The sequence below is a fragment of the Esox lucius genome, chromosome 20, assembly GCF_011004845.1.
Source record: "Esox lucius isolate fEsoLuc1 chromosome 20, fEsoLuc1.pri, whole genome shotgun sequence".
Classification (NCBI taxonomy): domain Eukaryota; kingdom Metazoa; phylum Chordata; class Actinopteri; order Esociformes; family Esocidae; genus Esox; species Esox lucius.
Window position 1 is genome coordinate 7,783,364 of NC_047588.1, and position 18,769 is coordinate 7,802,132.

General features: G+C 39.2%; 1 protein-coding gene across 1 annotated transcript; it reads right to left on the reverse strand.

Moving 5' to 3' along the window:
* Window positions 1–337: 337 nt before the first annotated feature.
* csf3r (colony stimulating factor 3 receptor (granulocyte)) lies at window positions 338–18,769 on the reverse strand. Its single transcript, XM_010901075.5, has 17 exons — window positions 18,609–18,769; window positions 14,318–14,446; window positions 13,660–13,738; window positions 13,093–13,419; window positions 12,474–12,603; window positions 12,073–12,239; window positions 10,413–10,573; window positions 6,096–6,246; window positions 5,723–5,805; window positions 5,399–5,600; window positions 2,959–3,147; window positions 2,492–2,593; window positions 1,906–2,052; window positions 1,580–1,720; window positions 1,318–1,408; window positions 1,146–1,227; window positions 338–974 (listed from the first exon to the last, which is right to left on the reverse strand). The coding sequence occupies exons 3-17, from the start codon at window positions 13,724–13,726 to the stop codon at window positions 465–467; spliced, it is 2,550 nt and encodes an 849-aa protein (XP_010899377.2). The 5' UTR covers window positions 13,727–13,738; window positions 14,318–14,446; window positions 18,609–18,769; the 3' UTR covers window positions 338–464.

Below are 18,769 nucleotides of genomic sequence, written 5' to 3' on the forward strand. Positions count from 1 at the left end.
TGCGCTGCAGGATTTTAATCCATGATTTTCTTTGAGACTGTGGTCCCAGCTTTCTTCAGGTCATTGACCAGAGCTGGAATTCTACCTGGTTGTTAGGTGATCAAATACTTTTGTCATGCAATAAAATGCTAATTAATTATTTTAAAATCATACAATGTGATTTTCTGGATTTTTGTTTTAGATCCTCTCACAGTTGAATGACAGACCTCTACATGCTTTGTAAGTAGGAAAACCTGCAAAATCGCAAGTGTATCTAATACTTGTTCTCCCCACTGTATATATATACACACACAATGCTTACTCTAATCATAAGAGCTTCAGGAAACACATTTTAAGATGTTTTCATGTTCCTCTTATCCAGATGAACAGTCATAGTTATTTTAATAGTTCACATTGTGACACCATGATGCGGGCTAAACATCCATCCCAAGTCTTACACTTTAAAAGCTCAATAAACCCTGCGATTAGGTTTCAATTTCAACATCATTCATTGCCAAAGCTCTAAGCATGGGAAAGTCATCCCACAGTGTGCATAATTCACCATTATCAAGGCCATCATCCAGGCCGTCATCCAGGCATTCTCTGAAGAAAACCTGCTCCCTGTGGACTGGTATATTCTGGTACTCTTTTGGGCTAGAGAGCTCCTCAGGCTCTTCTTCCAGGAGTGGCTGCGTGGACTCTGAGCGCAGGTAGGCGTGGGACTGGCTCGGTGGCTGGCTTGAGTATGGGCTATCAAAGACAACAGTGGCATATGGGACTGAGTCTTCAAATAACCCTGTGTAGCCAGGGTTGAAGATGTGGGGGGAACCACAAATAGACTCGCCCAGGTCACTGGTGTCACTGGAGCGGAACCAGGGATCATCACTGATCCCACCCCCTCTCTTCTCAAGACTCTTCTGTGGAGGGTCCAAGAGACTGAGATGGGACAGATAGATCAGGCTGGGTTCCTGTGTGTCATTGGCAAGGGGAATATCCTTAAAAGAGAAAAACAAACATGTATCTCCTCTGTCAAATCACAGACATTTTTTATTGAATGCGCTAATATAATATTGAATAGAAAGAAATATTCCAACATTTAAATGCTAAAAGGTAAATCTTGTTTACAAGCACACACATGGTTTGTCCTGACAATTATAATTCCGCACCTGCACTGAATCCGATGCGGTCCACTTCTTGATGCTGCTGTTGGCAGGATCGGGGATCTTCGGCCAAAAGCATATCTTCAGCCTTTAGACAGGTATAGGGCTTGAGTACCATTCAAAGAGATAACATATTAACTAGCATGATGTCATTACTGAACCAAAGATGTGCTCTCACCGTTTTGAGCAGCAGACCAGTACTGAAATAATGATGAACAATGGCAGGCCAACACCAGAGGAAATAACTATCAGGATGATAGCCAAGGGATCTGAAAATACATGTTTTCAGAATTAGGACACTGAGAATTATACACATACTGTAGTTTTGTTTCATTGTGCATTGTGTCTAGAGGTGAAAAGCCCATTTGTCGGGCAAAGGAGACCTGTCCTCTAATAACACAATGTAATCAAAAATATTAATGACAATTTCCAATACCAACCTAATGATTCCGTTTTGAGGGTAACCTCAGATCCGTTCAGACTCCCGCCGCCTGTGCTAACCATGATGAAGGCTTTGTAGTTGGATGAAGGTTTGAGCCCATCTAGAATCACACTCCTCTTTTCCACGGCAGCATCCACAACTTCAATAGAGTGACACAGTTTACTACAGTACAGGTTTTATTTGAATTTGGTTTTAACCAGGCAAGTATGTTGGAAATCAACGCTTTTTTCCAAAACAAGTCTTTCGTGTTATCGTTCAGTCACCTGTAGTAGTACTATCACCAACTGTGAATAATCAACAGCAACACAATAACCATCTTTCTACCTTTGATGTTTCCTTGCTCATTCCAGTAGAAGATCCGGTAGCTTTGGACTATCCCGTTCCTCTGTAATAGTGGAATCTCCTCCCAGGTCAGCTCGATACCAAAAGGCCCCGTCTCCCAAACCCTCAGATTAGGGGCAATAGATGGGGCTGCCATAAACAAATAGAGATGATTTCATGGATAAAATGATACTGGTGATTATTAAACTAATTATAATGTTATGAACTTAATGTTGTATTGATTTGTTTCTATGGTCATGTTGTCAAAGGTATTTATGTGAAAATCAATTGTATTGTAAATAACTTAATAGTGTTCTAATTGTGTTCTGTGTTGGTGTTGTCATGCTGGAAATAAGCTATAATATGGATGTTTGGTATAAACAGAGTAAAAGTTAGTAGAATATAATTCAGTTACGGTGTAGCAATCTTACCTAGAGGCGTGATTTGCAATATGTCTCCAATAGAGGGAGGCATTGAACCATTTTTCATTTTACTCCCGGCCTCATTTACTGAAACCAGCCCTGCAACACCTCCCTTGATCTTGTAAAGATCTTATAAAGTCCAAAGTGTTAGGCCTTTACCGGCTTACCCTTTTGTCTGGAGTAGGCACTGATGCTTTGAGAAAAGCCAATCCCATCCTTATACCTTGGATATACGGAGATCTCATAAGGCTTGTATGGCTCAATGATTTCTGAACATATGAAGATAGAGATAACAACACTGTTAATGGATCATCGTGGGTCTAGATTCAATTCTACATAGAAAGGTAGTAGTGTTTGTACAAAGTCATCAAACAGCAATGTATTCAGTGCCTAACAATGAAGTATGCTACTGGACATCACAGTCACAGTCACAAGCTCATCCAGTATATCAAATAAAAACTGCATAGTCTGTGCAGGGGAACTTGTGCAAGAGCTAGCACCAATGTACATACAAACAGCACACAGTCCGCCTCGTCATGTAAAAAACGGTCTAGAGAAACACGACGGGTGAATAAAACTACAATCTGTCCACAATTGCATGTACATTTAAGTATGTACGACATTTAGAACATACCTGATATTATAATGTTAGATTGATTCCTGTCAATGTTGTCAAACAAGATGAAGGATGCGTTCATTTCCCATAATGGCCTCCACTCCACCACATAGCCAGTGATACTAGAGGAATCTATTCTTGTCCACTGGACCAGTAGTGATCTCTCACCGTAAGGAATAACATCAATGTCAGAGACTGCAGGCAGAGCTGTGAACATGCAGAGGCACATACCAAATATTGTCTGCTTATTTGACCCGTTTAACACACACACACACAAAAACACAGCCGCAGAAACACAAGTAAAAATTTCCTACAAATAATAAGAACCTACAACCCTGAAATCTGCTTGCTCTGACAACTGACCAATACAGAATATCACAGTTTAGCACAGCCAGATTAAGTCCCTACAGCATACATAGGTGTAGACTCTAGAGTAGCGAAATACTCAGCTAATAGTGTGTTTTTAGGGATTGGAAGTAAACATACAGTACAGGCCAAAAGTTTGGACACACCTTCTCATTCAATGCGTTTTCTTTATTTCCATAACTATTTACATTGTAGATTCTCACTGAAGGCATCAAAACTATGAATGAAGACATTATGGAATTATGTACAACAGGAATTATGTACTTATCAAAAAAGTGTGAAATAACTGAAAACATGTCTTATATTTTAGATTCCTCAAAGTAGCCACCCTTTGCTTTTTTGATAGCGCTACAAACCCTTGGTGTTCTCTCAATGAGCTTCATGAGGTAGTCACCTGAAATGGTTTTCACTTCACAGGTGTGCCTTGTCAGGGTTAATTAGTGGAATTTATTCCCTTATTAATGGGATTGGGACCATCAGTTGTGTTGTGCAGAAGTCAGGTTGATACACAGCCGACAGCCCTATTGGACAACTGTTAGAATTCATATTATGGCAAGAACCAATCAGCTAAGTAAAGAGAAACGAGTGGCCATCATTACTTTAACAAATGAAGGTCAGTCAGTCTGGAAAATTGCAAAAACTTTGAATGTGTCCCCAAGTGCAGTCGCAAAAACCATCAAGCGCTACAACGAAACTGGCTCACATGAGGACCGCCCCAGGAAAGGAAGACCAAGAGTCACCTCTGCTGCTGAGGATAAGTTAATCCGAGGCACCAGCCTCAGAAATCGCAGGTTAACAGCAGCTCAGATTAGAGACCAGCTGAATGCCACACAGAGTTCTAGCAGCAGACACATATCTAGAACACCTGTTAAGAGGAGACTGCGCGAATCAGCCCTTCATGGTCAAGTAGCTGCTAGGAAACCACTGCTAAGGAGAGGCAACAAGCAAAATATATTTGTTTGGGCCAAGAAACACAAGGAATGGACATTAGACCAGTGGAAATCTGTGCTTTGGTCTGATGAGTCCAAATTTGAGATCTTTGGTTCCAACCGCCGTGTCTTTGTGCAACGCAGAAAAGGTGAACGGATGGATTCTACATGCCTGGTTCCCACCGTGAAGCATGGAGGAGGAGGTGTGATGGTGTGGGGATGCTTTGCTGGTGACACTGTTGGGGATTTATTAAAAATTGAAGGCATAATGAACCAGTATTGCTACCACAGCATCCTGCAGCGACATGCGTTTAGTTGGACCATCATTTATTTTTCCACAGGATAATGACCCCAAACACACCTCCAGGCTGTGTAAGGGCTATTTGACCAAGAAGGAGAGTGATGGAGTGTTGCGCCAGATGACCTGGCCTCCACAGTCACCGGACCTGAACCCAATCGAGATGATTTGGGGTGAGCTGGACTGCAGAGTGAAGGCAAAAGGGCCAACAAGTGCTAAGCATCTCTGGGAACTCCTTCAAGACTGTTGGAAAACCATTTCAAGTGACTACCTCTTGAAGCTCATCAAGAGAATGCCAAGAGTGTGCAAAGCAGTAATCAGAGCAAAGGGTTGAAGAAACTAGAATATAAGACATGTTTTCAGTTATTTCACACTTTTTTGTTAAGTACATAATTCCACATGTGTTCATTCATAGTTTTGATGCCTTCAATGAGAATCTACAATGTAAATAGTCATGAAAATAAAGGAAACGCATTGAATGAGAAGGTGTGTCCAAACTTTTGGCCTGTACTGTATGTAAATCCTTCTGCTTAGAGGATATTGTAAGTAGAACTAATAATACGTTATCTTATCCCAGCAAATTAGATTTATCTTTTACTATAATGCTGATATCTACCTAATCTCTGAACTACAGTGTCTAGGATGTTGTTGGCTCGTGGTCAATTTGTGATTGAGCAAAAGTAAAAGGACTACTTAGTCATGTTATGTACTGAAAGGGTTCCATCTTGAAAGCAGACTACTGACATGTCACGACTTGTATGTATACTGCACAATTTATTGAGTATAAGCAATAGAGGAAGGTAAGGACTACTATAGCAAAGATATTCATTTATACACTAATACATCTAACTAATATAAACGTTACCTCTTTGTTTAAATACTGGAATCTCAGTAGGTTGAGATGTTCCTGCAGCATTCCTTGCACTGAGGAAAACTTTCCAGACTCCTTGGGGAAGCCTGAAAGCACAGTGTCTTTCCCGTGTGATGCACAACTTTTCTCCGGGTGGTTTCCGGACTGAGACAATGTAGGACAAGTTCTTTCCATTAGGACGAAACTGCTTCGATACCTGCAGCAGGAAGTGCGTGGAAGTAAGGACACTTGGGTCAGGTTTTATGTAGCACTATCTCGGGAAACATGCCAGTTTGTGGCACACGTTTGGTCTGAGTGTGCTCTGTGGATAATTCTTACCTTCCAAAACAAGTCTACACTGAGAAGCTTTTGCCTCTTCTCCCCGGACACCTTCAGCCAGGAGTCGAGCTGTCCGTTGGGAGCTGAAAAGAAGCACAAGTGTCAGTTTTCGAAACTCATCAAAAGTTTCTTTCCCTCAGCTGTGTGAGGAGAAGGGAAGAACTCTCCCAGACATGACAGCGTAGGCTTAAAGATTCACTTCCAGAGAGCCTAGCACAAGTCAATACATTTCTTATACTGCAGCCGAGGAGTGAAAATAGGGATTGAAAAATAAGCCCAAAGAAATTAAGATTGAAGTAATAGATTAAAAGATTTGTACCACGGAAGCGATATATTAAATTCAATTGAATCAATCCAGGAAAGCAAAACATACCTCTCTCAAGAGTGACTCCAGTTTTGTTGTTACTCCATTCACTCCATTGGCTCTGTTTGTAGCTGACCCGTATCTTCACACTGTACTCTGTGCCATGGAGGAGATTGCAAAGATCCAAGGGTTTCTGACGTACCACGCGTGGCACTGGGACCTAACACACACACACACACAAATATATGAATGCACAGGGTAATGCGCATACAAATACATGACAGAATACAAACAAGCCAGTTATTAAACAGTCTAAAAGGACAAATTGGAGTGCAAAGTATGCAAAATATTTAGCAAGGACAATAAATGATTATCAAGGAAAATCCAGCTGTGTCACGGACACAGTGTCCTCACTCACTCACACAGACAAGCCTAACACCATTTTAACATTATTTGGGAAGAATATTAGTGAGGTTCTGGCGGGAGCCCCTACTGCAAATCTGGATGGCATTTTCAGTGGTCAACGCAGGTTGGACTTTCAAGCCCATTAACCCTTGCAAAGCTGCCCTCCCAGGAGGCCGCCCTAGTCACATCTTAAGAGCATTTGCAGATCATCTATCAAGATGGTTTAAAGATGTATTCAACCTCTCGGTGTCAAGGTCGGTTTCAAAATGTCTGCCTTTGTTCTAGTACCTAAAAATTGCGAGGTGGCTGAGCTACAGTACTGCTGCCCAGTCACTTTGGTCATTATGTGCTTTGAGAGGCTTGTCAGAGATCACATTACATCCATGGTACCAGCCAACCTAGACCCATCTAAATGTGCATATCTTCCCAACAGAGACATGGATGATGCCATCGCCACTGCCAACCACTCTATCCCACCAGGACCACAGAATCTATGTGACGATGCTGTCCAGTTTATTCCAGTTTGTAGGACACCCATCCTTGACTGTGAGGCAACATACAGTAAACCCCCAGTTCCACATTCGGGAACTCAAGTATCCGCAGACATTTTTCAAGAAGTCCGAAATTAAAGAAATGCGCTAATTTCAGCAATCCAAGCGTCGATTGCATGAAGTGCAAATATAAAGAAAATCTAAAGTAAACTGTCCATTACATAACGATTATGCAAATAAACGTTCACACGCACAATGTTGTTTTCCTAGATGCGTTTGTGTTGAATTAATACTTATCCGCGATTTGTGTCAATATCCTCGATTTTCCACATCCAAGAGGGTTCGCAGAACCGATCCCTCGCGGTTACGGGGGATGTACTGTATTCATTGGTATATACACTACTGTTCAAAAGTTTACCACCACCAAAGCACCCTCAGATCATCACATTGCCTCCACCATACTCGGCAGATGGCGTCAAGCAGTCCTCCAGCATATTTTAATTTGGTCCATGTCTCACAAATATTCTTTGTGATCTGAACACTTCAAACCTTTTTCCAATCTTCCTCTGTCACACTGCTATGTTCTTTTAGCCATCTTAATCTTTTATTTTTATTGGCCAGTCTGAGATAAGGCCAGCAAACCGGAGCCGCCTCTTCATTGTTGACGTTGAGACTGGTGTTTTGCGGGTACAATTTAATGAAGCAGCTAGTTGAGAACCTGTGAGGCGTCTTTTTCCCAAACTAGACACTAATGTATTTGTCCTCGTGTTCAGTGGTGCACCAGGGCCTCGCAATCCTATTTCTATTCTGGTAAGAGCCAGTTTGCGCCATTCTGTGAAGGGAGTACACAGGGTCGTACAAGATCTTCAGTTACATGGCAATTTGACACATGGAATAGCATTCATTCCTCAGAACAAGAATAGACTAATGTCTACTCAGAAGTAATGTCTTTGTTTCTGGACATTTTGAGCCTGTAATCAAACCCACAATTCCTTATGCTCCAGATACTCAACAAGTCAAAAGAATGCCAGTTTCTTTAATCAGCACTCAGTTTTCAGCTGTGCTAACATAATTGCAAAATGATCAGTTAGCCTTTAAAAATTACAAGCTTGGATTAGCAAAGACAATGTCAATCATTCAATCCAATTTATTTATAAAGCCCTTTTTACAACAGCAGTTGTCACAAAGTGCTTTACAGAGACACCCGGCCTTAAACCCCAAGGAGCAAACAACAGTAGTGTTGAATTTCAGTGGCTAAGAAACCTAGAGAGGACCCAGGCTCAGAGGGGTGACCAGTCCTCTTCTGGCTGTGCCGGGTGAGATATTAAGAGTCCAATTGGAATAATAAATAAATTTCTCTGGGCTAAATCCAGAGTCTATTTGATTTTAGACTAGGTCAGAAGAATGACCAGGTGGACAGGGACAGCAACGGGCCCCCCAAACCAGGTAATCCACAGGTGTGGACCAGGACCTCATCTCCTCCTAAAATTTAAAACTGGAGGAGACTGAGAAAAGTTAGTAGTGCATTCCTCATATCCCCCAGCACAATAATATAGCAGCGTAACACATTGGAACTGAGATGGTGCCATCAGAACACAGGACTGATGGTTGCTGATAACGACCATAAAAAATCAGCTGTTTCCAGGTATAATAGTCATATACAATATTAACCATGTCTGCACTGTATTTCTGATCAATTTTATTTCATTTTAATGGATGAAAAATAAGCTTTTCTCTTGAAAACAAGGACAATTTGAAATGTCCCGAAATGTTTGAACGGTAGTGTTTATTTATCCATAAGGCCGTCCTAGGGTAGCACTTTGTTTACATTACATTCATTGCCAATTCCACCAACAATCTCAAAACTCTATTTTACATAATGTTCCCACAGTAAAAATAGGGTCTAGTAAGACTGAGTTTGGATTTGCTGTTATATCATCCTGGAAAACTGAAACTACAAGATTTGAAAACACCAATTGAAGGATCGCTACACTCATACTGTTTTTAAACTAGCTAATTTAAGTTATTATGCACATAACATGTTTTAACTTGTGTTTTATGTTGTGTTGATTATGGATGCTGTCATCTTGGCCAGGGCTCACTTGTAAAAAACATGAAATATCTCAATGTGATCTCTCATGTTAAATAAAGGCATAAACATAATGACAAATTCCTGAAACCAGGGGGTGGACCAAGAAACACACAATGGATTGTTGACTTTATGATGGGCGGTTCGCAGGTGCTAAGGGAGTTTTCAACAATGAAACAGGGCGGGCTTAGAGCCCTGGTGTAGGATGCCAGACTCTCAGGCTGTACTGTTGCCTGTTACGGCAACTGCTCTGCCCACGATCTGGTGGCTTTTTGGTGGGTGGTGAGGTCAGCCAAACACCATCAGCGCTGCAAAAAGGCCACAGAGATCCTGATGGACCTCAGGCCTGTAAGCCGTGGTCTGATCACGCTGTTACCATCCAGCAGACAGAGATGGAGCATCATAAGTAAAACTGAGAGACTGAAAAACAACAGCCCATAACAGACCATATCAAGATATGATACAAAGATATTTCATGCAAGGTATCTCACACTGAAACAGCGTCACTCAACGCAAATGACACTGCTGACATTTAACAACCGGATCACACTTCCTCTGAACAGAATACGCGCAATACGTTAACTTTAAACCCAAACAAACATGAATCTGTAAAACATGCACAGTTGCGCTGCGTTCCTGATGACTATTAATGACATACAAATGCCACCGTCCCCAATTATTGGCCACCTTACTATTTTGTTGAATTACATTATCATTTTTATTTGTATTACAAATGAAAGTCTTCTCTGAAATGTCTACTAGAAAGTTGTAGCTAGCTTTCTTAGCTTTCTTGCCTTTCTTGCCTTCCAAGAAAAAAAGACTGATCAATTTGATTATGTTATGTCTGCAACATGTCTAAACAATTTCCATACATGACAATGTTACCATCTGATTTTTTTTTTTACCTCTAAGAATTTCTCCAAAATTGTGGAGGGCTAGTTGAAAGGTTATATTGATTAGCAAAACGTACCCTTGCTTTCCAGTGCTATAACATTTAGACCATTTAGAATCTCTGACAACTTTCTAGTGTTAGCTACTATTTACAGAAGACAGCTCCCTTCAGATGAGCGAGTTACATTCAAAGTATCAAACTCAATTGAACATGCTGCCAAATGGACATGGTTCTACACAATTTCTAGACAATTTGTAAGAAGTTTAGATGTGATCGAAAGGTTGAAGAAACAAAGAAAATATACTGACTGATATATTGATCTATTTAGAGGGGGTACATACATTTTTTACTACTATTAAAATGTTCAAACCTTTGAAACTCACTTAGAATATAATGTGATATATGTCATGTACTGAGGTGATTGTTTCGGATGCTGTACCTTTGGTATGATGTTGCATTTTCACTGATTATTTTTGTTCAAATGGTTTCAGTGTGAACACTTGTCTTACCGGTTCTTCGCTCCTGCTGTTTGCCGTTTTCAGTTGTACCTCCAAATTGACTTTGGTTACTACCCACTTCTGCTGTTCTGAAAGACTCCAGCTGAGCTTCAGGCAGCCAAACCTGTTCGGCTCTGCTTGGAACTTCAGAACCTTCGGAGGGTCAAACTTGGCTGCAATGTAAGCAGCAAGAGTTATCATAAATGTTAAAAAGTAACAATTACAAATTATTTGGACAGTGGACTATGTTTTGTGAATGTATTTTATTTCACCCAAATATTTTTGGGGTTGATTGCAGTAGGGTTACTTTTGGTTAACCAGTATCAGATCTATAAGGATGTTGACTGGAAAACAGCTTTGTAAGTGGGAAAACCTGCAAAATCGGCAGTGTATCAAATACTTGTTCTCCCCACTGTACATGAACAAATAAATATTAAAGACAGCAGGAATAAAAGTGAATACAACCTTTGTCCAGTAAATTAAAGATTTAATCCCTCAAAATCTGTTGTTTTGTCCCCGAGCAAAATATTTATCGAGTGTTGCCCCCATGAAAACTTTTGCAGTTATGGGGGATCCAAATACATTATAAAATAAAATAAAGCTGATAAATCGATGGGGATTATATGCACTGACAAAGCATTTACATAAAAGGGAGAAGAGAAAGTGGTCTATTTACAAAGTTGTTCCCTTTTGTGGGAAAGTATTGATGTTTGAAACTAAGCTAGTAACAAAATAAAATGGTAATGAAAAATCCAACTTGCTTAATCCCATTAAAAATATATTTCCTCTAAACTATAATTTTTGATAAAAAAAAAAACAAATAGCCTAAATTGGCCTGAAACAAAGGAAGGTAAAAATTGTATTTTCCCCATTTGTCATCTTTCTCTGACATTTTGGGGACCTTTTTGTCCCCGCTGCATGGTTAAGTCAGAAACACACAATCAGTGGGCTACCTTGGACAGCCAGGTTAAATAATATAATAATATAATGACACATGGATTATAATATAATGGTACCTCTCATGATATATTACTTGTTTGCTGTTTTATTATAAGTGTTATAAGTTCTATAGAAGTTCAATAAATTACGATAATTCTTCTTACAGTTAAAATGTATGGACTTTGCCAGACATATTGTTTCTCTTTTTTTAAATGTAAAATGTATTCTTATTATTTTTTGTTGTCTCTGTCCAGTGTCTAATGAATAATGGCTTATAGATCAAACCCAGTAATCACAACACAGGTTGTGACATCATGAACTTTCCCCTGACTTGGCTTCCTCAGTGATTTTTTCAAACAAACCTCCACTGTATAGAACGCACATCTATTGCCCAATATGATCTTGCTAACTTCTAGATTCTGTCCACTCAGCTTCACTATCCTCCCATTGAACATAAACGTTTGTGGCCTATCTTGGTTTGGTTATGTTTACAGTCAATATTTGATGGATTATTTTGCAGTAGTTATGCGGTTGTTACAAATATCACAACAGTTTTGGGGCTTTTCATTGATTAAAACAACATTTGCTACTACTACATTCAAATTAGGACTGAGGAATACATTGATATACAGAATAAAACTTACTTCATTATAACGGCAGCTTTTATCATGTTAAACAAAGTTCATGTGAATATACCCTTATAATATAAGGATACCAAATAATTTTTTTTTACCTGAGCTCATGGGTTCCAGCAGCAGATGTTTTGAGGTGGCTTGACCCAAGGCATTCACTGCCTTGACATATATTTCTATATTTGAGAACAAAACAAAGCCAGCACGTGGAATCTTGAAATGATGAATATCTGGCGGCAGCATGTAAGTGTTATTCTCTGATAAATCCCTGTTGAGATGACAAAAGAATTCAACTTTAAGCAAAATCACAAAAACAGATTCCCTTTAAATGTTCAATCCACAGTATGGGGAAACAGCACTACCAACTGGCACACCACTGTTGTTCTGTTGTTGCAGAGGTCTACAGTACATTAAAAAAAAATCTACTGAGTCTGCTATACATTTTTATGTAAATCCAAAATAAAAATCAACACAGATTATATCTCCAGCAAAAGACTGTTACCTGATCTCAGTGTGGAGGGAGTAGTTTGTGGGAAGGTGGGTGTCCGGTCCTTGGTCCCATTGGCATAAGAGGGTTTCTGGTTTCGTCAGGTTAGTCAGGCAGCGAAGGCCTTGAGGTACATCAGGAGGAGCTGTATGTAAAACCATAATGGGGGAGATCAAAACTATTTATAAAAATAGAGAAAAAAATCTAAGCTATGCTTCAAAATGGATCCATTTATGGCTTGTCAATTTAGGTTTTTATTCTGTCTGATGCAATGCAATGTATTTCAAAAACATGTTTATTATGGTAACCTTTATCCATGGACTAGAAAGGAGACCTATGTATAGATATGTAAAATTCATGGCATTTATTGTCACCGCTGAATATAACAAGTTTAAATCTGAAGCCCTATGTTCTATCTGTCACCATGAATGATATTGGAGCATTGCTAGACTTCTCCCAGCACATGACATGAAGGAAAATATTTATTCACTTATTTTAAAGTTTTTAATGGGTGTTAAAAGTAAAACAGTAAAAGTAAACTCACAACAAAAGTATGTATTCCTATGACATTCTCCGTAAAGAGGGGAAAACCAAATGAAACGAATCAAACTAAACAAAACCAAAAGGCTCTCACATCCAGCTCTAATATCCACTCCACCGACGATCTGACACTGGGAGGCATGGAGGACAGAACAGGTTAGGACTCCTCTGGTTTTGGTGAAACTCGGTATAAACACTGTGGAGTTCCAGCCACCCTCACTGGCTGATGCTGCAGTGCTTCCTTCACTCTCATTGTCTTCTGTGAGACTCCGCTGGTCGAGTTTCCAAACGACGTTAGGAGCAGCCTGTCCTTTTACAAGCGGGCAGTCGTCTCTGATGAGGCAGGAGGCAGTCACGGGTGACCCCAAGACTACCACAGTGGAAGTGGAGTGTACCTCCGCACATGGGGACCATTCAACCTCTGATGGGAAGGAAGGACATTTTGCTGAGAAAGGAACTGTGCATCACCAAGAGAATGTTGAAAAGGGTCTCCTTTATAGTTCAGGTCTACAACAGGTAATTTGGGGTGATACAGAATTTGGTCTTGTAAACCAATGTTTCCCTTTAAGATAATGGGATGTGAAACTTCTACCCATTGGGCAAAACTAGTTGAATGAACATTGTTTCCACATAAAATGACCCCCCCCCCCAAAAGACTCACCATGTTTCGTTCCATTCACAAATGCCAGCAGTAGCATGGCAAGCATTGCTATCCAGGCTGATGCCATGGTGATAAAAATCTGTCAGAAGGGAAAAATAAAAATGAGGGATTGTATAGAAGAAAGAGTCAACTTACCTTGCGTTCTATGGAATCTAAACATCAACTGACTTCTGTGGCCTCAGAGAGATTTACTCAATTGTATAAACAGGAATAGGGACGATGTGTTCCTTGCTCGAAACTCAGCGTCAACATGTCGTTTTGTAACTCAGACGAGAGGGGAAGCAGATGTCACAGGTTATTGGAAGATCCTTTAGGGGTTTTTCATATCTCTTTAAATATGTTTTAAACCCCTATGTTGTACTTAAATGTTTTAAACCCCTATGTATTTAAATGTTTTAAAAACATATAACTACAAATAACTACTACTTAATAAAAAAAGTTAAAACCCTGTAAAATGGTGAAAAAAATACATCTTGATAGACTTTTTAAGCGTTCTCCAACAGATACTCTTGGAACCTTTCATCTTTGGAGCCTATTGTTTAACACTGTTTATACAGTAAACAGACACAGTATTTGTGGATGGACACTTCACACTTCATGGACACTATCATATACAACTATCCCATGGAAATGACAATTGAAAGCAAACAATACTCACAATTCAACATTCATAGGAAAGCTGTTAATGACTTTGGTTCTTAAGTTTAGCGATGAGAGTGTACCAATCACGGAAAAGCCAGATGGACGGGGCTGATGCGCTCAATTCATGGTTTTGTCTCCATGTGGTCTGTGAGGAAAGAGGGCGGTTAATTCCAGTCTGTCATGTGGGCACAGTCCCCTCCTTGTAGTTGAGTGGAGGGCTATAGGGCCATAGTAATTAGGCACTGAAGTTGAGAAAATGAACTTAAACAGGGTGGTCATTGGACGGTAACTTGTCCAATGACAAACATAATCTTTCTTTTTGAAAAAAAAATCGCTGCGTTGTGCCGTGATGAATACGACCCGGTGTCTTCGTGTTTTCTCCATCCTGATTAGCAGCATACTGGTGACAGGCAACTGAAAACCACATCCTTGTTTAACCTCCTGTCACCCTCTGGCAATGGACCACAGACTTGTTCCTATTACCGTTACTTATATGTCAACTAGGTGAGATGTAACCAGACCCTTGTCACAAGTATGACATGACCAGTGAGTAAGTGGGTCATGAAGATATTTTGTGAAGTAAATCATGTACATGTATGTGAACTTGTCACCTCCAAACACATTATAATCATTAATAATCACTTTTAAATACATGATTGAAAAAGGGAAATAGAGATAGAAAAGAGAGATAGATAACTAAAAATGTTAATATAAATGTGTTTTGTGAATCTGTTTACTCTTCTAAAACACAATTGGGCGGTGTACCATTAGACCAACTACAGGTAGATGTTAAAGTTGGTTGCGGGGAATATTGTGTCCCAAATATCATCCTATTCTCTGTGTATAGTACTGTATTAGGGCATTTTACCAGTGCTAATAGAGATCTGGTTAACAGCAGAAACAGGGAGTGCTTTGGGATGAGCCCTACATGTAGTGGATGCATGATGCGAGGCCATTGAAGTTTCCCTGTATTTACTGCTTATCAGTTGCCTGCATAAAGGCCTCTACTTCGCTCTGCCTCCTATGCAGAGTTCCCTCTACATGGCGAGGAGCTAATTGCATACAGCTTTTAAATTGTGTCTGGCTGCCTTCTGCAGAGTGAGAGGGAGAAGAAAAGAGAAGGTGATAGAGAGAGAAAGAGTGACAGAGAGAAAGAAGAAAGAGAGAGGAAGTGACAGCGAGAGAGAGAAAGAGAGAGATGAACAGAAAAAATAAATATATTATATTTGGAGTGATGTCTTTTGTCACTCGCTGGCGTGTCGCTCATAACTATTTAGTATGCGTGTGAACACAAATGAGAATGCCAATTTCCCATTTCTATTAAAGGAAAGCAGGGTTAGAATAACCTTCTATAGGTTAATCATGTGTTGGAAATTTTTTTACCATGGCAATTCAAATGTCAGGATTGCCCTGAAAAAAGTCTATTTACTTCCATTTATGTAAAATACTATATTTAGAGTACCTTTAAAAGCCATGTCTGGAATTCCTGAACAGATTTGTTGGATTTATTCTACTTTACATGTGGGAGTCACAGCATGTAGTACCAAGTTTTTCTTAAAACTTGGTACTACATGCTAACATTTAAATTCAAATTGGAAGAATGTATTTAGTAAACTGAAATATAATAATGAAAGGGGAAGTCTCCTCCATCTTCACACTGCTCATTGTTGTTGATCACTTTCTAAGAAATTTTGACCTGAAAAATTATTTTATTTGTAATGTTACCAGCCAGCTTAATGGCCTTGTTTTTCTGAATTTGCAGTGAGTTATAATGTACAACATGATTGGATCTTCTTTTAACCAATAAGATAATCAAATCCAGTCATTGTAATTGTTGCTTGACTCGTGTGTTCTGTCTCTGCCCCAAACATCATCATTCTGGGACCAATCAAAATGTTCTAGTAATTTTTGCAATCTAGAACACACTTTGATCAAGACTAAAAATAAATATATGTGGGTGATGTGTAGACTGAAGTAGGTAGTCTGAAGTAGCCAGACAAAGAATTGACCAAATCTAACTGGTAGAATTTAGTTTGAATGGGCCTCCAGATAGCTAATCATTTATAGTGGGAAATACCAGTATCATCCTGAGGCCCCACTTCTCATACATTGTGACCCCAGGATGTTACTGTTGTCAAACTCTAATTTGTTTATTAGTATGATTGCTGGATATGCATAAGGATCTGCTTTAGGACAAAACAGTCTATATTTTCAGAGTAACTATGTATACAGTTACAGTAAGGACAAGGACCTGAGGTGACATGGAGAGAATACAATTTTAAAGAACGTGTGCCTTTTAAAACTTGTAGGTGCGCTTTACTAAAGTGCATGCCCACCTTGTCTAACTAACTGTAGTTCAATGCATCTAACGGCATTTCAGTGCTCAGTTAGAGCCTTGAATATCCTACTTATTACATTTCAAGTTAAGAATGTGTGGTCATCTAGCTATTATATTACACTCATGAACTGTTTTACTCATTGAAAATACCGAAAGCACTGCAATGGACCAATACGTCTTTACCTAAAGCACGCGTGTGACTTACTTAAAATGCACGCGCGCTTTACATTTTTTCTTCCCTCCATGTCACCTCCGGGGCTCCATACATCAAACAGAATACAGATTTTTACTCAGGCAATGATTGACGTAAGGACAGACATGGACTTCATTTACAAGGTTGGACTAAAATGACTTGATTTCTTTAACAATTTGTGGGTTAGGCTGCTGTTGAAGGAATAACAGAATAACAGTACTTTTAGGCTTTTTTCCATGGCAACCCTTCGGTTCTGCTTTATCATTAATTGCACCCACCTGGTTTAAAGTCCCTGATTAGGGGGTTGCAGTGGAAAAATTAAGTGGAAACTAGTGATGGCCAAACAAGACTTCATTAACGTTCTTTAAGCAGCAGGATATTATGCTGGGAGCATTCAGATTTCCTTTATCACAATAAAAGCCATCATTGAAATGTATAAGGCAATATAGTTAACAATCTAGTCTATAAAAAAAGAACAGACAAGAACAATATTGGAATGAACATTAAACATAAAATGTACAGACTAGATTGCTAACTCTATTGCCTTAGATAGTTCAATGATGACTTTTAATTTGAAAAATTAATTCTCAGTTAGCGCTGCTAGCATAATATCCTGCTGCTAAAAGTCATGAAGCCTCGTAAGGCCATCAATAGTGGAAACAGTTTCAACAGCCAAATTTGAATACCACTACTATAGACGAACCAGCGTATGACTGAACTGTGAAAGCCTATTTGAAAAAGTATTTATAGTAGGCTACTAGTCTGACATAGCTTTATCTGACACAATAATTCAGTCTGGAATCTAACACAGTTCCAGTGGAAGTATCAAAAGTTTGAACAGTTCAACATGTCAAAAAGACTCAAAAGCTCATATGGGCCCTAGACGGTGAAGATAACAGAGAAAGTACTCGCTTTTATATTTAATTGATACATTTTTTCACCCATAGTGTGGTATGTTTTATTTGGAGTTGATTATCTTGATATATTTACAACTTTAATATTATTGTTTACCACTGAATAAAAAAAAAAGTGAGAAAATAACTATTAAGATAATTTCACATGCTGTAGTTTTGCCATTTGTTGATTTCTGGCCTCACATGTTGTTCATAGGGGCTGTGTGCCTCTTGGCGTCTCAAAGATTCACACTTTGCACTCATACCAAAATATTCTCACAAAAGCATGCCATTGTTTCAAGTTATTATGTCATTCATTTTGTAATACATGTTTGGAAAGACAATATATTGGAGAATAGTATTTCAACATGTTCTATAAGTTCTTCCTCAATCTCCTAAGGCTGTGTGGTTAAGATTACAACAGTCCCTATTTCTTAATTGAGCAATATCCTGTACGAGGGCAAAAACATGTAAGCATTGTCTATTTCTCCTTTTTGCTATTTTCTTTTTATTTGAACTCATATTTAATTTTGGTAAATGTATCTGAGATAACACTCTACTGGCCCGTTTTCAGATGTATCACTAGCACACAACTTTGGACACCACTTCTCAATCAACAATCAAACAATGACAGAGCATTTCAAGTCATATATGCAGATGACATAAGTAAATAAATCCTATTGAATTAACAATAAATAACAGTATATATTTACACAGGTAAACAGGGTGGTCCAATTACCTAGACCGAGCTTCTTACTCTCTCACAAATAACAGATTGTTTCCCTCCTCTTGTGTTAGATTCAAGTGAATCAGAATGAACAGGCTCAGTAAGCAGCTTGATTCAGAGATAAAGAAAAAGCAATCAGAGAGTAACACCACTCACCACCCACAGCACCAGGAAATACTTTCATCAGACTCTGGGGTAGATAGGATCAGATGAACGGAGTTGGAATGCAGCACACGGTGGCTCAGGTTCCAGCACTACTTGTGTTTAAACGAGTAGCCAGCCACATCCTTATTTTGAATTTGCACAAAGTGATACTT

What these genes read in the sequence shown, in the direction of transcription:
- csf3r (XM_010901075.5), bottom strand. Translation starts at nt 13,726, where the DNA reads ATGGCATCAGCCTGGATAGCAATGCTTGCCATGCTACTGCTGGCATTT. An exon ending in GCTGGAACCCATGAGCTCAG is followed by an intron (nt 10,574 to 12,072) that starts GTAAAAAAAAAT and finishes CTTACATTGCAG; the next exon opens with CCAAGTTTGACCCTCCGAAG. An exon ending in CCTCAAAACGGAATCATTAG is followed by an intron (nt 1,409 to 1,579) that starts GTTGGTATTGGA and finishes ATGTATTTTCAG; the next exon opens with ATCCCTTGGCTATCATCCTG.